We start from the raw sequence: 18,730 nt of genomic DNA on the forward strand, positions 1-18,730 counted from the left end.
CAAAAGAGTTCATTATTGATGATTTTTTTACCTCCTTAAACCAGAGGCCTGAAATCCTGGCAAGCCCGATATGCACTTGCAGCCTAGGACCTGAAAACATGGGTGATATATTCTCTGTAGAGACAATTAGCTAAAAGAACCTGGGGTAGACCTAAACTGACTCTAGGAGAAGTGAGGAAATACATGTAAAGCTTAGGACTAGTAACAAGTATGACTTTGAATAGAGCTGAATGGATAAAAAGTATTCATGTAGCCAACTCCGTTTAGATGGAAAAATGATGAGTTGAGTTGTAGACAATTAGCATATATTGTGATTTCCAGAATGACACACAAAGATAAAAAGCCCGCAAATTACCTTTGGCATTCTGAGAATGAAAATTAGTTACATACCCTTGCTAAGAAAGATTTCCGTCCCTGTGATCCCACCTCGCTGCTGCACCTTTGACCTGTTACTACTTCAAGAATCAGAACTCCAAAGCTGTATAAGTCAACTTTCTCAGTTAGGTGGCCATGAAATACATACTCAGGAGCCATGTATCCTCTGCAGACACTTGCTTTTTTAGTTCAAAGATCACAGAAGCTAACCAAATGATTGAAAATTTTACAGCAAATTAAAAATTGTTGGTGAAAGTTGAAAAACTCAGCATAGTGTTATGCAAGTTTGGGGGCAAACATATATTTATTCAAAAAACATAAAAAGATTGATTGACCAAGTTGATCTCTTACAGTGTTCCTGCTACTCCAGTGCTAAGATGGATTAGACCCTCTGCAAAAGATCTTGCACGTCCAAAATCTGTTATCTTGGGCTTAAAATTATCATCAAGAAGAACATTACTTGCTTTGATGTCTCTGTGGATAATTCGGATTTCTGACTCCTCATGGAGATAAGAGAGACCTTCTGCCACCCCTTGAATAATATCCAATCTCTTCTCCCAGTGTAAAACTTTTGCTCGGCTATGATCTGTTTCACATTATCAGAATTAGATTACGAAATAACCAGTGTAGGTAAATCATTAAACATTAACATAGGCTTAACTCTTATTTCTGCGCATGTCAGCCGCAACCTCTACGAAAATTAAGACAAAGTACAAGAAAAGTTTGATACAACAACATACCAAATATAATCTGATCCAGGCTCTTGTTGAAGTAATACTCATAAACAAGCAAGCTTTCGGGGCCATCAGTGCTGCGACCAAGCAATTTCACTAGATTTTTGTGGTGGAGGCAGTTGATCAGATCCACTTCATTTAAGAACTGATCAATCCACTGTCTTGTATTCAGGAACAACCTCTTCACCGCAACTTCTCTTCCATCAGGAAGTACAGCCTACAACATATCAAAAAAGGGGAAAAGAAATATTAGTCACAAATGTTGTCAGGTTTGACAACATATTAAGATATTTTCTGAGTCTTTGTTCTACCTTGTAAACAGTTCCATAGCTGCCCTGCCCAAGCTTGTTGGATGTGTCAAAATTCTTGGTACCGTTCCTCAATTCCTGGTATCTGAAATTGAGCTTGGACTGAGAAATGGAAGCAGAAAATCCTGCTCCTGCTGAAAAGATTGAATAGATCAAAATTCCTTCCACATAATTGTCTCCTTAGTTCTGATAAATTTCTTTCTGTGCTGCTTACCTTTAAGAGACTTAGAATCTGAACTGCGGAAGTATCCCTTGGCTTTCCAATTCCCAATTCAACTTAAAAGTAGCGCAACTCCACCAACAGAACCAATGATAATCCATAAGGTGTTATGATTTCCTGGAAACAAGTTTCGGTTGACATTATAGCCAAAAAAAAAAAAAAAAAAAAATGATTGACCTAAGCATGGAAAGAAAGTTCAAATAGAAGAGCTAAATATCTGTGTGTGTTAGTGCAGGTACCTACCTGTGGGTGTGGGAACATGTTTCTCTGTGTTTCATTTTTTCAAAAAGAGGGAGGGCAATTTTGAACTCTTCTTGATTACATTAAAAACTGAAAGTGATATATTTAACTTATTTTGATTAAGCTTTTAGAAAGAAAGCCTTCAAGATTACCTGATGAATTCGAGGTGGTCGGAAGTGAATTCCAAAACATCCCAGTTGAATACCTCAGATAACAACCAGCATTAAATGACTGACCTTCAAGAGCTGGAGAACATGAATTGACAAAAGAAGCAGCAGCTTGTAGGCAACTATTGCATTTCTGATTGTCCAAGCTCTCCCAACATTGGGCAAGAGAAAATACTGAGATATTGGAGTTTGAAACCGATCCAACAGCAAAACCCTGATTCTTAATAGCTTCTGTGCTAACATTCCCAACAGCCTCGTTAACAATTTCTTTAAACTTATCAGGCAGGGAACTGTTCATACTGTAAGAACATACTTTTGAGTCCCCTGAATCCATGGCTTCATTGAAGAACGAAAAAATTTCATAACGACCAAAACACCCTTCCAGAAAAATCCTTCCTCCTATCTTAGGATAACACTTAGGGAGAATGGATCGAATTACTGAGAAGCAAAGTTCGCAATCTACTGAACTTAGGTCTTTGAAGCACTGGGCAAGAGCATAAACAGCATTTGGGCCTTCTCCGACAACGGTAGTCCCAAACCCATTTTGATTTACAAGAGAGCTTAGACTATCCATTGCGGGAATAAAGTAATCGGCAAAAAAAGCACCTGACGCAGCATTAGTTGTGTCGCAGTATAAGCCTACGATACTTGTCTGGGAGTCCGCCAATGAAATCCCCCAAAAGCATGATACAATGAAGACAACAAAAGCAACCCTGCCGTTTTCTGTAATACCCATGGTTTGACAGTCCCAAAATCCTAAAATGTAAAAATAATGAATAATTCTTTACAAATCAGAAAAAATCAGTACAGCCTATGGTTGAGATTGAAAATTCCAAATATGTTTGGATTGACAGACAACAAGAAGAAGGTTCTCATTTCAAAATCACAGCTTTTCTGTGCTTCCCTTCATGAATCCGGAGAAACCCTTAAGAAAAGGCACTTGGTTTGATGTTCTGCACAAAACCACAAGATCTGCTGTGAAGAAGAAGAACAAGAAGACTGGTTTGACAACTACGGGAACCTACTAAGCTGGGAGCTTCTAGGAGTTTCTAAGGTTAACAATCTAGCGTAGCCTTGCATCCTTTTTGATCTACTAAATTCCTCGTTCATGTTTCAAGGGAGATGAGTACAGTGACGCCATTGGGTGTCTGAAAAATGAAGGATAGAATTTAAATTTGTATCAGCAACGGTCATCATCCTACCGGCTTTTTAAATAAACCGGGTTTAGTAGGATGTCTAAACTACACATAAATTTATAGGGTCAAATCACTTGGATGAAGAGATTCCCTTTTAAACTTGGAAGCTCTTATGTTGGGGTTGAAATCGTCTGCAATTCCGATCTCGTACAATTCCGTGCAATACCATCTTCAGGCGGTGACACGTGTATTGATATCAATACAATGGTCCAGATCTGGTACAACACGTGTCACCCCCTGAAGGTGGTATTGCATGAAATTGTACGAGATCGGAATTGCAGACGATTTTTTTCCCTTATGTTGGTATTGTGTATAGTCTTTGTTCACCCCTCATAAGACCTACAATGGGTTTGGGGCAATCACAAACGATCTTATGTTTTATGGTCAAATTATCCATCATTTATTTAGGCCTAACATCCAAACCTATGCTAAGGGAGAGGGTTCTTTAAGCAAACCGTGTCGAATAGAACATCAATTAGGGGTGACGGAATAAATTCATAAATAACATGTAAAAAGGTAATTTCACGTAAGAAGGAGAGAGAGAGAGAGAGAGAGAGAGAGAGAGAGAGAGAGAGAGAGAGAGAGAGAGAAAGAAGCTTATCCCGGGAGTGAGAGATACTTTTCTCTTATATTTAACCCCTTCTATTTTCACAAAAAAACCCCTCTATCTCTATTGGTGGACCTTTACCATTTAGTAGCATGTTACCACCAATCATGTTTTTTTTTTTTTTTCGTTCTTATATCTATTAGTTTAAAATAATTAAAAAACATCATAAAATAAAGGGTAATTTACAGCGCCACCCCCTGAAGAATGCCAATATTAGAGGGACACCCCCTCTCTTTCACCAAATTGGACTCAGACCCCTTGCCGTCAGTCATCGTTACAAAATATATAAAAAATGCTGACATCAGCAATTCAAAATTTTCTTAAATACCATTTTGCCCTTAAAATAGGGAAATACCAAAATTGCCCTTAATGGTTGTATTCCCAAAATCGATTGAAGATCCCTTCCGCCACCGCCTCTGCTCCATATCCGCCGCGTGAGTCACTGAGTTGGAGGAGAAAGTCGGAGTAGTCGATCGGCCGCTGCAACCCCTTCCGGTGAAGGTACCGACAATAACGACGCAATAAGGCTTTATTTTCTGTTTTTTTAAATCCTCTTTTTGGTCAGCGGTTCAGGTCCGGCAATAAGGCTTTTTGTTTTTTAAATCCTCTCTTCTTCTTCTTCTCTAGCTCTTCTTCTTCTTCAGGTCAGCGGGATGGTAGCAGCTGTGAGCCCTGTTCTTTTTTTAGGAAGCTTGAAGATTTTGTAGCCCGAGGCTTCAGAAGAATCACAATAGGGTAGGGAAGAGAGGAGTCCCGCCGCAGCCTCTGCTCCATATCCGCCACCGACAGATCCGGCCTCATCGATCCAAATACCGCCGCCGCCTCTGCTCCTTTTTTTCCTTCAATCGATGGCGATGGCTGAAATCTGTATGCCGAGTAACTTTCCTTACTATGGATGGATAGAAGACGATGAAACCGCATCGACGCCAGATTTAATAGAATTACCACAAGAATCTGTAGAATTTGACGAAGAAGAAGAAGACGACAACGAGGAAGAGAAAGAGGAAGAGGAGGAAAGAGATGAAGATTACGTTCCGCCCGTAAGAATGGAAAGGGTTTCACGGAACCGAAATCGGAACCATTCTTCAAATCCCGTTCAATCCGTAGCCCTTCAAGGCGCAGAAGAAGTATCTGATTCACTCGTTTTTAGTCACTTGAACATCTTGTAACTGAGAATTGATTTGATGCTTTATTTCCATTTAGTCCTTAATTTGTATGAATCCCTTCTGCACTATCTGTAGGATGCTAAAGTAACAATGCTTGGAGTGGTTCCAAGCTTGGTTAGAACATGGAAAAATACAAATTGCACAGCTGGCTTTGACTGGTCTTCCATTCGGTAAGTCAACTTCCCATCATTTCTTCTCCATTTAACCTGGGGAATGTGTGGTTGCTGGAGGCAGTGCATAGATATCTTTATGCTTGATCAAGACAATTTCATGAGAATTGTGGATATGGCTTCTTAAGGTGGTTGATAAAGTCTACTCGTGTTTGAAATCACATAGAATCCACTTGATACTTTTGTAGGTGAGGAGTGAGGAAGAGGAAGAAGACGAAGAAGAAGAAGACGACAACGAGGAAGAGGAAGAGGAAGAGGAGGAAAGAGATGAAGATTACGTTCCGCCCGTAAGAATGGAAAGGGTTTCACGGAACCAAAACCGGAACCGGAACCGGAACCGAAACCAGAACCATTCTTCAAATCCCGTTCAATCCGTAGCCCTTCAAGGCGCAGAAGAAGTAAATGTCTTGACTCCTCTGGTTCCCCCAAACGCAACTGAAGTTATCGATGTAGAAGATGATTACAGAAGGAGAGAACAAGGGGAAGCGTCTTCCTCGTCGTTCTCTGTATTTGAAAGCTTCACTGTAATATAAAAATATGAGTTTTTCAATAGCAAGGGTATAATGGTCATTTTAAGTCGACACTTAACAGTGACTGACGGCAAGGGGTCCGAGTCTAATTTGATGAAAGAGAGGGGGTGTCCCTCTAATATTGGCATTCTTCAGGGGGTGGCACTGTAAATTACCCTAAAATAAATTATTAAATTGATTTTGCTAATTGGTTTGGATCAACAAGTGCAATTGGTCTCCATCAATTTATTTATTTTTAAGGAATCACTTGTTAGAGTATTGTTGTCAGTGTAGTGAAGCAAAAAATTGAAGTATAGAGTATTGTTAATTCACTTTTTTAGTGTTGCACACAGAAGCATAATAAAATATAACAAAAAAAAAAAATGGAAATAAATTATAGGAATACATAAAAATTAAATTGTTTAGATATAAATACACAACCATAGAATTTTATGACTTTAATAAATTAAAACTTTAGTTTTCTTAAATTAAATTAAAATATATAAATGAAAATTACTAATATATACTTTACACCAACAAAGAAAAAAAAATGTCCCATAAAGATAGTGAAATATAGTAACCATGTGGTTCACATGGCTTTGGGGCACCCTCAAGCCTCAACCACAGAACATTCTGATTCTTCCCTTGAAAATAGTAAGACCCATTGTGTTCGTGGTTGGGAATGCCTAAAAGCCACACAAGCCTATATGTTTGTTTAGCATTCTTGTACAATATATGTAATGGTACATACATGTATTATGATATGATTCACACATAATTAGTTTATAGATAATGATAATTCATAGGTTTCATGTTGGATCTATGATGAGAGCTATTCTTCTCCATTGACTATAGTTGTCCAACAAGAGAAGTGAGAGAGAGAGTTTTTAAATTTAACAACATGTGATTAATCTAAATCATTCCTAGAGAAATGGGAGAGAATTTTTAAAAATTTAAATCTGTTTCTTAAAGTATAACATATATATATATGCAATGGAATATCAATCTTCTATAAACTTCTAGACCATATTCCAATAGAGCAACAATAATAACAATTCAGCCTTACCCTAACTAAATGAGATTGACTACATATATGATGAGATTTTATCTTCATTTTAAATGGATAACGAAAAACTTTCACCAAATGTGGAAGAGGATTAGATTCTTTTCACCAATTGGACTAATAAATTTCACCATAGTGAAAAGAGAATCTCTTTCTAACCCCCACCCCAAAAAGAAAAGAAAGAAAAAGAATCTCTAAATATGAGATTTGACCCTCTATTTGGATAAATAAATTGTATTTTCAACTTCATATAATAAGGTTCTGTTTGTTTCGACGTAAAAGAGTCGGTAAAACAAAATTTATCGTAAAATGAGTTTTTCGGTTGTTTGTTTTTAATTTGAAAATTTTTCATTAGGGAAAATTTACCAAAACCATAGCATTTACCGGAAAATTCCTCAATAAATTTTACGTAAAAAATGGACGGAAAATCGCCGGTAAAACTCCCGATAAATTCTCGTTCTCGATAAAATCGAAAGAAACAAAACGAGGAGACCTCTCTCTCTTTTCGTCTTCCCCATCGCCTTCGCATAGCTGCTCTGCCATCGTTTTCCCTATGGCCTCTCCCCCGGTATCTTCTCCATTATAGTGAGTCGCTCCCTGTTGCGAAGAACTTTTCTTTCGGTTCACCCTTCTCTGCCCTGTTCTTTACCAGAAGCGACAGATTTTTTTTGGGGCTTTAACGCAATGACTCTGCTAGTCGCTAGGAAGGCCTCTTCAGTTGGAAAATACTAAGTTAAAGACACGTTGCAGGCCGATTTCAATCTGCTCAAGATCAAGCTCTCTGAGGTCAAGATGCCTGGTATGACGTCTTTCTACTCAGATATTTGCAACCCTTAAAAGGAGATTGAATCACTCTCTCTTCACGTGGCCACTCAGACTATCGTTCTCATCGAAATCTTATTTTTCTGGGTGTCGAGGTTCGCTGGTACTCCTGCAATATCTTTGGGTGAAGCATGACCTTGGTTCCAATCTTAGCTTCTTTCAATCTCCTCCTGACCAACAGGCCCCCCAGTATGTTTCCTTCTCATCTCCAACCTTTTTAGGATGGCTTGGGGGAGTCGTTTTCAAGGTGGAAAAAGATACAGTACCAGTGAGGGCAATGAGGATTCCCATTGTATCATTAACTTGTCTCCTGTTGAGAGATACCACGAAGCTTCCTCACTCTCTGTTCTTCTCTCGGTATGGCAATTAACACCACCTTTTCTGTTTGTATAAATGTCGCAGAAAGATACAAATAGAGTGAATTAAATAAAGATGATGCAAATGTAAGCTAACGACACATTGCTCTTCACAGCCATCAACGTCAACTACTCTGTTACCTAGAGAGAGTTCGACAACTTCTATGGATGTTGCCGCTCACTCATTGATGGGGGTTGAAATCGTCTGTAATTTCGATCTCGTACAATTTCGTGCAATACCACCTTCAGGCGATGATACGTGTATTGATACCAATTCAATGGTCCAGATTTGGTACAACTAATAAAACATTAAATCAGTGAAGAGGCATTTAAATCAGATCTGAACCATTGTATGGGTATCAATACACGTGTCACCGTCTGAAGGTGGTATTGCACGGAATTGTACGAGATCGGAATTGCAGACGATTTTTTTCCCATTTATGGCTTGATGAGGGCCATTGATGTTATGATTGCCGGCAAAGTTGCTGTCGACTGTGGTTATGGAGATGTTGGCAAGGGCTGTGCTATTGCCCACGAGGAGACTGGTGCTTGTGTCATTGTGACTAAGAGGGGAAGGCAAGGCCTGAGATGTTTTGGTTATCTTTGGGGTTGAATCAATTTCAAAATTTTCTTTAAATTATTGTTGGTTTTGGAGCGATATTGTATGCTTTGTTAACCAGAAACGATTTCATTTTTGTGAGTCATTTCATCAAACGATATATATCAATACTGAGTTAAGTTGGGACTTAGAAATTTCAATGGTCTTTTACTCCTTATTTTACTTTTTGAAAACAAACAATAGGAAAATTTATCAACATGTAAAATTATTCTTGTAAAATTTTCCATTTAAAATTTTCATATGTAAATTTTATTGGTAAAATTTTACACCGAAACAAACGAAGCCTAAGGAAAAAGATTTAATGAATAATTCAGAGCCCAATTATAACGTGACATCACCAATGACAATGGCAAAAGATCTAATCTATTCTAAGGATGTGCATTCTCATTTTCAAAATGTAGAATGCATTTATAACTGAGAATGCTTTAGCAAACACGTCATGGGTTTCTACCAAAGATTCTCTCCTACCCAGGTTCGTATTAGAGATATTTGAAGTAAGAAGAGATCTCAGATATCAACTGGTTGGTCTCCTCCACAACCGTCATGGTATGTTTGTAACGCACATCTTCTTCTTCTTATTTATTGAATGCGTTCTAGTCCAGAACGCATTACATTTTGAGAATAAATGCATTACCAACACTGCCTAAATCTTTCCGGATCAAGATCAGGTAACATTTTCTAAGGGGCTCTCATTTGTTAATACCAGGTTGTCCTTTTGAGCACATATAAAATTCTAGAAGAACTCAATCCTATAAATCGGCTTATAAGGTGAGGAGACCCAAGATCATATCAACCTACATCAATTCCCATATAAATCAATATAGGATCAACCCCTATAAGTTGATATGAGAAAGTAACATCTTCCTCCCATACTGAAAAGTTTTTATATCTCGAAGTGTTTCTAATATCAATTCAAGTTAGAATCGGTCGAACTCAATCAGAATCGCTCAGGCTGGCTGTGGACCAATGTGTAGAATCGGGTTTAATAAAAATCGATGGATTCAACCAATTTCAATCCGAGTTGTAAAACCAGTGGTATTCTGTCCCTTCGGGAGTGGAGAGAAAGAGGGTCCAAATACTGTAGATCATGGCGTGGCTGCATAAGCTCATAAAGGCACCGACAATTCCAACGGGTGCCCACCACGTGCTAGAAGAGGACAAGAAACAAGCATTTTATGTTGCACATAAAGCACTACAGGTGACTAGAGAAACCCTTTTTGGCCTTTTTATCCTTCCAGCCTCCAATCTCTGAACTATGAACATGTGAACCACACCTACAACTCTCCCCCTACAAATTCCATCCTACCCCACCATAAGCCATGAATTAGGACTTTATCCAACTAAAAAGACTACCCACCACTCCACTCTCAAATGACCAAAATACCTTCCCTCAGCTCTCACCTACCACTGTTGTCTCCAACCACATTGAGCTTGAACACTCCTTAATTTGCAACTTTATGCAAACAAGAGAAAATTGCTTCAGGGGTATTTTGGTAAGTTCACAGTCATATAATTAATCAAGAGGTAGGAAACACGGGCTTAGGCCCACCTATACAAGCCCAACTTTGTTGTGTCTTCTGTGGGTTCTTCTGCCAACCTCCACACAAGACATATATAACAGCCCTATTGCTGAAGTGGGTACTTCCTTTCCACTTTCTATGTTCATTCTATAGTTGGAACCAAGGCCTTTTTTAGGTTTACTCTTATATAATGACCAAGAACTATGTACAAGGTTTCAGTTCTAGGCTTCTAGCTAGCACTTTATCTTGGCTTTATTTTAGAGTACTTTAGTTTCAGCTTTGTTAGGAACAGGACAAACTATCCTTTGTGAAATTTAGCATAAAAAACAACTTTTTCTGGAAAGATCAGTTGGGCCAAATTCATAATTTGAAGGGACATCTTGAGCAATACTGTTAAGGGTGATTTAAGGCCATCACTTATTGTAACCTTCCTCTATTTAAACTGTTTGTTTCCAGTACTAGAGCATCACCTGAAGCTCCAACAAGAGCTCAAATTCTCTCTGCTAAAACAATCAGGGATGAAGAAAGTCAAGAATTTATCTCTTTTGTTCATTCTGCTTCTCCTGATTGTGATACTTATTGAGTACTCTGCAAGCTCAGTGGAGGCAAGGAAGGATAACAAGAAGCATCAGAAACAGAAGAAACGGCCTGGCAACAACCAAACTGCTGCTGGACCAGTGCATTCTCCTGTCCCTTTACCTGCTTCATCTCCTTACTATGGTCCATATCCTACCCACACAAACATTTATGATATCTTGTCTTTTGGTGCCAAGGGTGATGGAGTTTCTGATGACTCAAAGGTAAAACCAAAGAGAGAGAGAGAGAGAGAGAGAGAGAGAGAGAGAGATTGTCAAATGTACTAACTTATTGCAATGTGGGAAATAGAACAGGCATTTGTAGCAGCATGGAAAGCTGCCTGCAAGGTTCCAGCGGCCACAGTGGAAATCCCATCAGAATTCAGATTTCTCATCAAACCATTAACTCTCCAGGGCCCATGTATGCCTCATCTTGTTCTTCAGGTTTGCAATACTCCTTTCTTGCCATTTAATCCCACATTCCCACCAAACCAAGCTTACCCAAAATGCTATTCATTACTGTTCACGTAGAGAAAGAGAAACAGAATATCATCTGTTTCTTTTTTCTTTTTCTTTTTTAAACAGATAGATGGGTCTCTCTTAGCTCCTCCAAAGATAGGTTCGTGGGCAAAATCCAGCTTGTTTCAATGGATAAACTTCAAGTGGGTTCATAACTTCACCATTCAAGGAACTGGTACTGTTAATGGCCAAGGTTCTGCTTGGTGGAATCCCTCAGGAGTCAACTATGTTCAGGTCATCAGTATAAGGGATGCATTCCTTTCTCTTTGGTTCTCTCTGGTTCACAATGAGGTGCTAACACAACTTTTTCTCTCGTTTGTTCTTGCAGAGGAGATCCAAACATATACCAGATTTGAAACCAACTGTAAGAAATTATCTTTCTTGGATCAAAATGGCTGTATATATGATGAGATTATTATAATTATCTGGGTTTTCTTTTTGCAGGCTTTGAGGTTCTATGCAAGCTACAATGTGAACATTAGGGACATAACCATCATAAACAGTCCTGGGTGCCATCTAAAATTTGATGGCAGTGGAGGAGTTAAGGTTGACAATATTACCATCTCTTCACCTGGTGATAGTCCCAACACTGATGGCATTCACCTTCAAAATGCCCATGATGTGGAAATAAAGCATTCCAACATTGGATGTGGTTAGAACATGAATCCCACCAATTCTTTCTTATACATATAATTATTTGCTTTGCTGATCAATCAAGGCTGCTTAAGAAGTTCTCTAATGAGCTGCCATGTTTCATGTTGGGGTTTCATATATGTGTTTACGTACCCAGTTGACAGTTAAGTAAAGACTTGATATGTACACTGGGTGCGTACTAAACCAAAATGGCACACCTGTTCCTTTTTTTTTTTTTTTTTTTTAATAATAATAATAATGTCTTGATTGGTAAGTGATGGTTCTTAACAGGAGATGATTGTGTATCCATTCAAACTGGATGCTCTAATGTTCATGTTCATCATGTGAACTGCGGCCCTGGCCATGGTGTTAGGTAAACTCAAATGATCAATGACATCAACTATGTTTGATTGAGTATGGATCAGGTTCTTGTATGAGAATGATTCTCCTATGGTGTTTGATCCACACTTGGACTCCACTTAATCTCTCTTTTCTTTTAATTGGTTTTTATTTTAAGTGGAGTCCAAGTGTGGATCAAACACCGTACAAAAATCACGAGGACTTGATCCTGACTCTCTTTGATTTTGCTTAACCCATAAAACAATGGCTTCACTAACATTTTTACATTTTTTTTATCTCTCTCTCTCTCTCTCCCCGTGGAATGTATGTCGGAATTTCAGTTTAGGAGGGCTAGGGAAGGACAAAACAGTGGCATGTGTCTCTGGTATTGTGATTGAAAACATCAATATTCAAAATGCTCTATCTGGAGTGAGGATCAAAACATGGCAGGTACAAGTCCTTATACATCAAAGCTTCAGATTAATTGAAGAAATTATATTAAGTAGATAGAAAGTTGAAATGTTGTAGATATAAACTGATTTCAGGGAGGTATGGGATCTGTGAAGAATGTTTCATTTTCCAACATTGAAGTAACCGATGTGGAGGTTCCGATCATGATCGACCAGTACTACTGTGACAGGAGATTCTGCAAGAACCAGACAGAAGCAGTGGCAATAACAGGAGTCAAGTATAATCAGATTACTGGGACTTACTCTCTGCAACCCATTCATCTGGCATGTAGTAACAATGTTCCGTGCATCGATGTCGATCTAATCGACATTCAGTTAGAGCCATCGCCAGGTTCTAATGGGTTTCAACAGGCTTTGTGTTGGAATTCTTATGGGAAGTCACAGGCCCCTCTTGTTCCTTCAGCCATGGATTATTGCTTGCGTAGGGGTGGTAGTTGGGCTAAGCGACCGGCGGGATCACATGACCACTCTTGTTAGCCAATCCGAACTTATCTGCTCACACTTCTGTAATTATATTTAGGGAGATGAGTTCTCTCAGCAATCAGCATAAAAAACCAATGAGGAGCAATAAAACAGTTTTTTACATAGTGGGCAGAGTGGTTTTCGAAAGAGAAAGGAGGCAATAGTATCATCTAAGGCAGCTCAGTGAACCATTTTCCTTATGTTTATATGCTTCCCTTCTTCAATTTGTTTGTTGTATGAAGGTGATGACCTCTTAGATAACAAGGATTAACATTCCCTTTTCTTTGTTTCAGACAGGGTATTAGTCAGACTAACAGACAAATTTTCGAGTTTTAATCCATAATCACTAATCAGTCATTTCGAGCTCCTGCTTAGGATAATGTTAGATTTTTGCAGGGTAAATAAACAAATTTTAAACATCTCAGCTAGCATGTAATTAGAGTCTCATTAAAAGACAACGTACTTACCACCATTAAATTGGATTTCGCAAATTTTAACTGGAATTTTTGTAGACGACGGATCTCAGCACAACAGTAGGATTCCTCCCTTGTCACTAAGCAGTTACAGGTCCAAGTCAGAAAACAATGTCTCTCTCCAAACTATATAATTAGGTATTTGAAGGATTTAATAGACAAGACTGGAAGACTTTAGAGCTCCTGTACCAGGCCAAAGTGGTCCAAGACCCAGCCAACGTGCCTGATCACAAGTAAATTGGGCAGGCAATGCCCAAATGTACAAATAGATTAAGGTTTGGAATTTGCAACCGGTTGGTGGGTCTACCCCAATAAACTCTCTCTCTCTCTCTCTCTCATACTTTGGTTTGATGATTGGGGAGATGTGCGTGAGCCGTCCACCACCTTTAATTTTATGAACTGAACTGCATGCGCATGAACCCAAATTTTAGTGGAAGAAGGAAGCTAAAAACAGAAAAGCTAAAGCTGTAGCCTCCTAAATCTTAATCGAATTAATGACATTCTTATTATTCTCCTGCCCTCACTCTTGACCTTTTACACCTTCATTCAGACCATTGAGACCTTCCTATTTTTATATGGAAAAGCTGATTTGCCGGGGCACTAACTCCACCAAGAGGCCCCCCTCTTTTTCTAGTTTGAATTACATCAATCAGAGATGAAAAGTGAAACGCATGATGGCCCACTTTTGCAGTAGCCTTCTGAGCATTTCTTGGCACACAATACAGAATTCTGATCCTCCCCATGGAAAGAGAGTAGTGTTAAGTTGATGGTGTATCAAAAAACAACCTCTAGGACAAAAATCTCAATGCCGGGCTATCACTAAGATACCTTCAATGAGAAAGATCAGAAGTTTCAAAATTTCAGCTTTCCTTGGAGCCTCAGAAGCAAATGAGTCCACTGACTGGGGCTCCTGAAATCACCAAGAAAATGCATTTAAACCCATATTAGCCACCAGGAACTTGGAATAATTTCTGACAAATGATATCCATCAAATAAGAACTCAGCAATGGCTTTCACGTGTTTCTTAAATCTGAACCTCAAATTCACCACTTAGACTAGCAACCATCATTTCGGACATAAGGAGTTCCAAAATCCTGACAATATCAGACAAATGTGAGTGGCTCCCGTCAGAATAGAAAGAATGGACTTGATTCCTCACCTCAATCCAACTACACCCACCAATCTTCTTCAATCCCTTCTCCCTCATTAATTTTCTCACTCTTGAAACATCACTCCATCTCTCAGCCGAAGCATATATATTTGACAGCAAGACATAACCAGCTGAGTTCTCCTCCAACAATTCCCAGATCTTCTTAGCAGTCCTTTCTGCTATCTCCTCATTCTTATAAACACTACAACCACTCAATAGAGCAGCCCATGCATTAGCTTCAGGTTGAAATGGCATCGCTTTAATGAAATTTTCAGCCTCTCTAAGGTGCCCTGATCGTGCCAGCAAATCAACAATGCAGGTATAGTGTCTACCAGTTGGCTTTATACCATAGACCTTTTCCATTGACTCAAAGTACTTGAACCCTTTCTCAACCAATCCAAAATGAGAACAAGCAAAAAGAACAGCTAAGAACATAAGCCCAGAAGGAGCCACATTCGATGTTCTTTCCATTTCATCAAACAGATTAAGAGAGTCCTCTGCAAGCCCATTATCTGCAAGCCCTTGAATCATTGCAGTCCAAGAGACCTCATTCTTCTCAGGCATTTTATTCAAAACCTGCTTGGAGCTTTCTATGTCCCCAGACTTTGCATACATATCAGTAAGTGCAGTCCCCACGAAGAGCTCATACTGAATCCCAAGTTTGATAATCTTCCCATGAAGGTTCTTGCCTTTCTCTAGGCAGGCCAAGCTTGAACAAGCACGCAAGACACTGGAGAATGTAGATTCGTTTGGAGTTTCTCCTGACAACAACATCTGATTGAAAACCTCCAACACCTCATGACAGTGTTCGTTTTGTACATAACCAGAAATCATTGTATTCCAGGAGATACTATTTCTCCTAGGGATCTGCTCAAACAACTCCTTAGCTTCCTCTAGTTGACCATTTAAACCATACCCTGCAACCATAGAGTTCCAACATACCAAGTTCTTCTCTGAAATCAATTCAAAGACAAGACGTCCATCTGCAGTCTGCCCACATTTGCAATACATGTCAATCAGAGGGCCACCTATAAAGACATTCCTTTCAATTCCAATTTTGATAACATCTCCATGAATGCTTGTCCCTAGACGCAAACACTCAATGCTACCCAACGCACTAAGAATGCTAGAATAACAAGAGAGATTTGGTCGAAATCCATCACGAAGCATGTCAACAAAGAGTTTCAGTGCTTCTTTGGCATCCCCTCCTTGGCTATACCTTGCAATCATTGCACTCCAAGAAACTTCGTTTCTCTCAGGCATCTCATCAAAAATCCGACGAGCTTCTAACATATCCCCCATCTCAACATATAAATCGAGGATCGCAGTCCAAGAAATTACGTCTCTGCTTTCCATCCGATCGAAAACTCTCCATGCCAAGTCAAACTCACCCATCCTTACGTAAAATGTGATTAGAGCATTACAAACAGATAAATTGTCCTCAAAACCCAATTTAACAATCAATCCCAAAATATTCCGGCCTAATTTAAGATCACCCAACCCAATGCAAGCTCCAAGAATGGAAGTAAAGGTCACATTGTTTGGCTTGGTTCCATGCTCAAGCATTTTGCAGAAAAAATTCAAGGCTTCAACATTTGACCCATCCCGAACAAAACCGCTGATTACTGCAGTCCAAGAAACTACATTCTGAAATGGGTTCCTCTCGAAATACCACAATGAATCATCCACTCTTCCAAATTGCATGAACCCCGCAATCAATGCAGTCCAGGTGACCTCGTTTCTCTCAGGCATTTCATCGAACAACTGAAGAGCTGCTTGTAGATTGCCCTGCTGGACTCGAGCCGTGATCATACAATTCCAAGCAACAATATCAAACCCACCAAATTCTCTAAGTATCTCCTCAACGTCAACATTTATCTTGCAATTCAAGTACATGATAAGGAGCTTGACGCTTATATATCGATCTGACGAGATGCCCATTTTGATAAAATGCCCATGAAATGCTCTCCCTTCTCTGATAAAGCCATGAGTGGAAAGGATCTTTAAGACAGAAACACAAGTTTCTGCATAAGCTACGAAAGCTGTTCTGGGATTGATGCCAATGAGACTAGCGATTGTTTTTTCCAGTTTGTTGGTTACAGAAGTATTTAATGTACTTGACGAGAAATTGGGCAGAAATTGGTGAGGAAACAACCCAAATTTCTGCCATGTTCCTTGATGAAGCTTCCGGGAAAATGGAAAATATCTCAAACTGACTTTCATAACAAAACCGCATCCTGCTCTACATAGGTCCTCTCTGTTTCGCTGTATTTAGACTTCGAACCACACTGGTGACTGGAAAAGAGGGTATCAATTCAGCACCGAAATCGCAAAACCAAATCGAATCGAATCGGGTTGGTTTTGATTTCAAACTCTAATAATTAGTTTGGTTTCAATTTTAACCGAAAACCATTAGTTGTAAACCGATTAAACCGTTAAATCAGTAAATAGAATAAATGGATCCCTGATGCTGGAGGAGATCCAAATCCTTCGTACAAATTAGTAAACCAGCGTTAAAGGAAACCCTGCCTTAAAAAGAAATAAATTATCACTTTTAAAAACAAACGTATATAATAGACTAAATTAATGATTAATTTCTCATAAAAGAGAGCATCATCAAATGGAAGCCCTTTGGATTCCCAATTGAGCTGCCACATAGAACATTCTTTGGTCGCTAAGGTCTACTACTAAGGACTAAATCGAAGGTGGCCCAAGTAAGCCATGAGGAACATGGGTTGACTAGATTATTAAATAATAAAGTAAAAAAAAAGGGAAGAGTTGTATGGGGAATTGGGGATCGAGTTGCAGGTTTGTATGAAAGAACCATAACTGAAGCTTCAAAGTCAGTCCACCTTCATCTCCTTCTAGTCTTTTTATAATCATTGACCTTCCTTTAAATTCCATAATATGAATCTATATTCCCAGAGAAGGATTCAAAATAAGCTTCCTATCATTGAATCCTTCGTCGTAACTCGTAAGACTAGTCTTCCAAAAAAAGAAAAAAGTAGTTCAAAATCTTGAGATGGCTTTTGTAGTCAGCATCCACGGTTCGCTATTCTGGTCCTTTTTTTTTTGGCACCATCTGCCAATTCTTAAGTCTGAGATTAAATAATCAAGGTCTTCCACCTCTTTCAATTCTAGCTTGTCCAATCATGGAGCTCTCTGAAATTCCATACAACCAAAGAAAGAATTTAAAGTAGGCTTGTCTTCTATGACCAAATTCATGAGCCTTGACTTCAGAGACTAGCTAAGATACTCTTTGTGTAAGATCAATCTCTAATTATCAAATGGGTCTTTCGGTTGGAATTAGATCCTCTTTAGTGCTACAAGTTCTAGAGCAAGTCCAAGAGTTAGGAGCACCTTGAGTTTCATGTCTAAGAGTTCCAAACCCTTGGATCTATGCTACATATGCCCTATAGCACTACAAAGGACCCCAATAGCTTCCGACTCAGGGGTGACCATGAAAATGGGAATCCATTTATTGGAGTGAAGTAGATGCATTACGGAATATGTAGACTCAACTTGTAATTTACCACATGGGAACTCTCACAGGATAAAATATTGTAAATAAATAGAACCCAACACTACCCTCCCTCAAATCAAAGTTTTAGCCCATATGAATAAGCTCGTCAAGTGATAAAATAAAACTTTGAAAATCATATGGAGGAGAAAATCTAATAAAAGAACGGGTGGTTGAAACTTAAACATAACAGAAAATCACCAATGTATGGGTAGATAAATGATTTTTCAACATTGCAAAAGTGGTATGATATCTAGACTATTTCCTAGCTATATTTTTTTCTTTTAAACTTTTTTCTTTGACAAAAAGTCTACACTTTAGGTTGAATTAGTGCATGGTGGTGGTTCACCCAATTGAGTTTTTTTCATTCTTTCTTTTTTCTTTAAATGGTGGGGGTGGGATGCTGTATGAGATGTGTGGGTTATAGCTATAGATTAAATAGCTCATGGCAAGTCTTGCTACAGAAGTACAAAAGGAAGCTTGACTTGAATGTGCAATTCCTCATTAGAAGATGACC

General features: G+C 38.9%; 5 protein-coding genes across 6 annotated transcripts; 2 read left to right on the forward strand and 3 right to left on the reverse strand.

The window, feature by feature from the left end:
* Positions 1-69: 69 nt before the first annotated feature.
* Positions 70-1,555, reverse strand: LOC122075257 (cysteine-rich receptor-like protein kinase 2; the record flags this gene model as incomplete). The annotated part of the gene is made up of 4 exons (XM_042640219.1): positions 70-541; positions 727-961; positions 1,116-1,326; positions 1,421-1,555. Coding segments are annotated over 4 exons (744 nt in total), but the record flags the coding sequence as incomplete, so codon positions are not given.
* A 66-nt stretch (positions 1,556-1,621) lies between these two features.
* LOC122075624 (cysteine-rich receptor-like protein kinase 3) lies at positions 1,622-3,184 on the reverse strand. The gene is made up of 2 exons (XM_042640707.1): positions 2,030-3,184; positions 1,622-1,754 (listed from the first exon to the last, which is right to left on the reverse strand). Exons 1-2 carry the CDS (start codon positions 2,778-2,780, stop codon positions 1,690-1,692), a joined length of 816 nt encoding a protein of 271 aa, XP_042496641.1. The 5' UTR covers positions 2,781-3,184; the 3' UTR covers positions 1,622-1,689.
* A 1,395-nt stretch (positions 3,185-4,579) lies between these two features.
* On the forward strand, positions 4,580-5,772 carry LOC122075213 (cysteine-rich hydrophobic domain-containing protein 1-like). The gene is made up of 3 exons (XM_042640162.1): positions 4,580-4,974; positions 5,089-5,183; positions 5,372-5,772. Exons 1-3 carry the CDS (start codon positions 4,696-4,698, stop codon positions 5,373-5,375), a joined length of 378 nt encoding a protein of 125 aa, XP_042496096.1. The 5' UTR covers positions 4,580-4,695; the 3' UTR covers positions 5,376-5,772.
* Positions 5,773-10,513: 4,741 nt separating this feature from the next.
* On the forward strand, positions 10,514-13,350 carry LOC122075419 (polygalacturonase At1g48100). 2 transcript variants are annotated; one of them, XM_042640444.1, is made up of 8 exons: positions 10,514-10,872; positions 10,963-11,091; positions 11,233-11,400; positions 11,495-11,530; positions 11,611-11,818; positions 12,091-12,172; positions 12,480-12,588; positions 12,684-13,350. In XM_042640444.1, exons 1-8 carry the CDS (start codon positions 10,591-10,593, stop codon positions 13,083-13,085), a joined length of 1,416 nt encoding a protein of 471 aa, XP_042496378.1. In that variant the 5' UTR covers positions 10,514-10,590; the 3' UTR covers positions 13,086-13,350. The 2 variants fall into 2 exon arrangements, with proteins under 2 accessions (XP_042496378.1, XP_042496379.1); XM_042640445.1 differs by lacking the exon at positions 11,233-11,400.
* Positions 13,351-14,025: 675 nt separating this feature from the next.
* On the reverse strand, positions 14,026-17,177 carry LOC122075418 (pentatricopeptide repeat-containing protein At2g13600-like). The gene has a single exon (XM_042640443.1). It carries the CDS (start codon positions 16,914-16,916, stop codon positions 14,568-14,570), a length of 2,349 nt encoding a protein of 782 aa, XP_042496377.1. The 5' UTR covers positions 16,917-17,177; the 3' UTR covers positions 14,026-14,567.
* Between the last annotated feature and the right edge of the window lie 1,553 nt (positions 17,178-18,730).

The sequence above is a fragment of the Macadamia integrifolia genome, chromosome 4, assembly GCF_013358625.1.
Source record: "Macadamia integrifolia cultivar HAES 741 chromosome 4, SCU_Mint_v3, whole genome shotgun sequence".
NCBI classification, from domain to species: domain Eukaryota; kingdom Viridiplantae; phylum Streptophyta; class Magnoliopsida; order Proteales; family Proteaceae; genus Macadamia; species Macadamia integrifolia.